General features: G+C 32.9%; 1 protein-coding gene across 1 annotated transcript in view; it reads left to right on the top strand.

Moving 5' to 3' along the window:
* Positions 1 to 3,205, top strand: part of LOC112457939 (neprilysin-1-like) — a 5,326-nt gene extending 2,121 nt beyond the window's left edge. The window contains exons 2-8 of the mRNA XM_025021274.1: positions 17 to 193; positions 386 to 489; positions 928 to 983; positions 1,063 to 1,349; positions 1,449 to 1,607; positions 2,510 to 2,586; positions 2,687 to 3,205. Of these exons, the coding sequence (XP_024877042.1) occupies positions 17 to 193; positions 386 to 489; positions 928 to 983; positions 1,063 to 1,349; positions 1,449 to 1,607; positions 2,510 to 2,586; positions 2,687 to 2,786 (960 nt within the window). The 3' untranslated portion in view covers positions 2,787 to 3,205. The remainder of the gene's footprint in view (positions 1 to 16; positions 194 to 385; positions 490 to 927; positions 984 to 1,062; positions 1,350 to 1,448; positions 1,608 to 2,509; positions 2,587 to 2,686) is intronic.
* The last annotated feature ends 457 nt before the right edge of the window (positions 3,206 to 3,662 follow it).

Raw genomic sequence — 3,662 nt, 5'->3', positions numbered from 1 at the left:
CGCTATTGTCCCGTAGGTGACTGCGTTGTTCAAACGCGTGAAGGAGACGATAGCTGAGCGTATATTAGTGAAGTCGTGGCTGGACGACGAGACCAGGACGCAAGCGTTGCAGAAACTAAATTCCTTACGAGGTCGATTTCACGTGTCGCCTGATTTCTACAATGGCACCTTGCTGGCACATGAGATGGCCGAGGTGAAAGCGATTATCTTCTTTTACACATAGATACATATTAAACTTATTGAGACTCAATTAAAACGGAAGAGATAGGTTCTCCCTCTTCGTACAGAAATGTGGATCTAATTCGTAACGATAAGATGACGTAAACTTTAAAATTCGTCTATATTGTCTTTTCTATCAATATTATTAAATAGCGTTGTCTCATAGGTCGTAATTGACTCAGACGACTTTATTGCCACTGTCCTGAGAAGGTTCCGTCAGATGCGAAGCTTACAAGACCCAAGTCCGTTACGAAGAAACGCAATAATTAGGTGAAAAAAACTTCCATTTAAGTCTTTTAATTTTAATAGAGGTCCACGAATAGAAAAAAACTTAACTCCTAACTGTATCAAATAGTTCTCTCATCGTTTCTTCTGAACACATGTAACTTTGATAGAGGCTGTAACTCTGGTTCAGATAAATATTTTTGGACTTGCTTTTTTTATTTTGAAGCTCTAAGATTTAGGAATATGTATTGCCTGAAAGATATGATTAGATATTAATACTGAAAAGTTTTATTTTATTAAGTTATAAAGTTAAATATCGAAAATAGAAAATTTCAAACAAGTAAAATTTCGTCTAGGTCTGGGAAATCTTGTGTGTTCTGTATTAATATTGTATAGAGGGGAAGGAGAAAGAGAGAGAGAGCTATTTTCTAGCTTTGTTTTCCCCAAGATTTTTCTGTCTAAATTGTATATTTATGCTTTTAGATGTCATTACCCTTACTCCGTACACGCCTACTACGAATCCTCCACAAACACCATCGGTAAGTACTGTTATTATAAGTCGCACGCAAAATCGGTATCGGGCAATTTAACTGAAGTTGCCCTTGTTAAAAATGAAAGGAATTCCATTGGCAATGATGACATCCTGGGCATGGTCGTGGGACGGCGGACCGGCTTTTGCGGTGCACGCTACGCTAGGATCGGTCATCGCGCACGAGATTCTCCATGCCTTTGATTTTCACCGTCGTAGACTGCCCATGGAGCCGGACCGAGATGTCGACGAGTTGCTTCGCGTCACGCCGAACTCCTGGAAGCGATTGGAAACCAGGATAGAATGCGTCGCACGACTTTACGCCAGGAGTTTCTGGCGGAAGGTCCAGTCTTACGGGAACGACGTTGCCGTACAAGTAAGCTTTACGTGTCTTCAAAGCGAAAGAAGATGTTCGCAACTTCTTCATTAAGATCAAGCGTAACCGTTCTTATTTTCTCTTAATTTTATCGCACAGTTCGATTGGAACATGACGAAAAACGAGAACGTCGCGGATATCGGTGCTCTGCAAATTGCTCACAAGACCTGGTACACCTTGACGAACGGGAAGGACCGGAGCCTCCCCGGATTAGAAGGACTCCGTCCAAGTCAGCTCTTCTTCATAAGTGCCGCACAGGTAACCCGTTCCCTTCCTCAAATATTCATTGCGATTTTCTCCTTCTTTTTATATCTCTGTACCTTAGAAGTAAATAATCGTATCCCCGTATCGTATTATTATGGATTTAGAGAAAACAAGTTTTAAAGTTTTAAATAGGAAAGTGATATATTTTTTTAGATATAAAAAAAAATAGCGCCTTGATTTATTAAGTTTTTAATAAAGTAATTTAACTGACATGTTTAGTAGTACAACTGTGAATAACATGCTGTACCTGGTTTAAAAATTAGGCACTATAAAAATTTTCAATACGACTTTTTGTAAACATTTTATCTTAGGAACTAGTAATAAAATAGACATATAAGACGCTTTATCATTATACAATTTAAACTTCTAGTATATTGAAAAAATGTATTAACTTTATTTTGAAAAATTGGATATATGTTGTGATTCTTTACCTTTAAGGTACACAGATCTATTCTACACAAATAATAAAATAATATGGTAAAAGAAATTATATTATAACTTTTTATTATGATATTCATATTATATTTTTATTTTATATGATATATGAAATATGATATATGATATATAATATAAAATTATATATAGGTACGACTGCTTCAGATATTTCTTGACAGTAACAAAGAATATCTTTTATCACCGATACATTATATATAAGTATATTATATAAATGTATATGCAAATAAATTTTTTGTTATGTAAAAAATTATTATGTGTATATAATATATATATATAGGTATATATATATATATATATATATGTATATATATGTATAATAATTTATATATTTATATATTATATATTCATTTTGATCTTTTACATAATATCAGATTTATATACGATTTAATTAAATACGAGCACAAATATTTTTTAATGCATCGACACCGTTATGCTTTTAGGTACACTGTGTTAATACGACTATCGAGGCCTACGTTTTCTCGGTCGAGTCCGACTATCATTCTCCTCACCCTGAAAGGTATTCGATATTTTCTCTTATTTCTCTCTTCTCTATTTATGCAATTTGAAATTTTCTTGTAAGAGGAAACATAAGGGATAACGATCGATTACGTTTCCAGAATCAACAGTGTAATGATGAATTCTCAAGCGTTCGTAGAGGCGTTTCGCTGTCCACTCGGAACAAAAATGAACCCCCCGAATAAATGCACTGTCTGGTGATCGTACGCATTCATCGATATACGAATATATAAATTGTGCGTGTAGCAGGCCGTCTATACCTCGCTTAATTTTATTTCGCAGTTACAATATACGATTGTAAATATATTATTTTAAGATCGTAATTCGCAATGGGAATTAAAGCTACAGGAGAATGGGTATTTGCCCCTTTACGCGAAAACTAAACTAATACTTAATCCATTAAGAACCATAATTACAAAGAATTTAATCACAATTTTTGTTCTCTTTAAGAAAGCTTTAATACTAGAATCATTAAACAGATAATTCTTATTAATCTTACGCTTGAAAAATCGCATTTTCTTCTTGAAAGCTTGCCTTACAAATTAGATTTAAGATAAAAGAAATCAAAAGTGTTCTGGCGTTCATTCATTTTTTAAATCTATGACAAACATAAAAATATAAGTACAAATCAAGCAAATACTAACAAAAATTAAAAATATCGTTATTAATTTAATTCATCACAATATTAATAATAATTATTTTTAAGAAGGTAAAAATCAAAAGTAATTGTAAATACTTACATTATTTAGTAAACTTGAATTTGGTCTTAAAAGTGAAATGTTAACCATTAATGAATTAACTCTTTTGGGTAACTCTTTCAATTGCTAAAAAGCTTCATACTATTGTATGGATTTAGTGAACAGCCTTATTAGGCTGTTCGATATAACTATCGCTTTTTAAAGGTTGTTATGTAGAATAAGAAGAAACACATGATGATATAGTATATTTCTTTGTTTATTATGTAGTTTCTCTAGAATTTACAAAAGAATTATTAGATTTATATTTCAAAGAATCATTATCCGCCCGTGATGCTGTGAAGAAGACTTGTTGATTAAATTAAATTGTAGTCAACTATGT

Source organism: Temnothorax curvispinosus, unplaced genomic scaffold, assembly GCF_003070985.1.
Source record: "Temnothorax curvispinosus isolate PA1 unplaced genomic scaffold, ASM307098v1 QBEX01008478.1, whole genome shotgun sequence".
NCBI classification, from domain to species: Eukaryota; Metazoa; Arthropoda; class Insecta; order Hymenoptera; family Formicidae; genus Temnothorax; species Temnothorax curvispinosus.
This window is presented reverse-complemented; position numbering and strand designations above follow the sequence as displayed.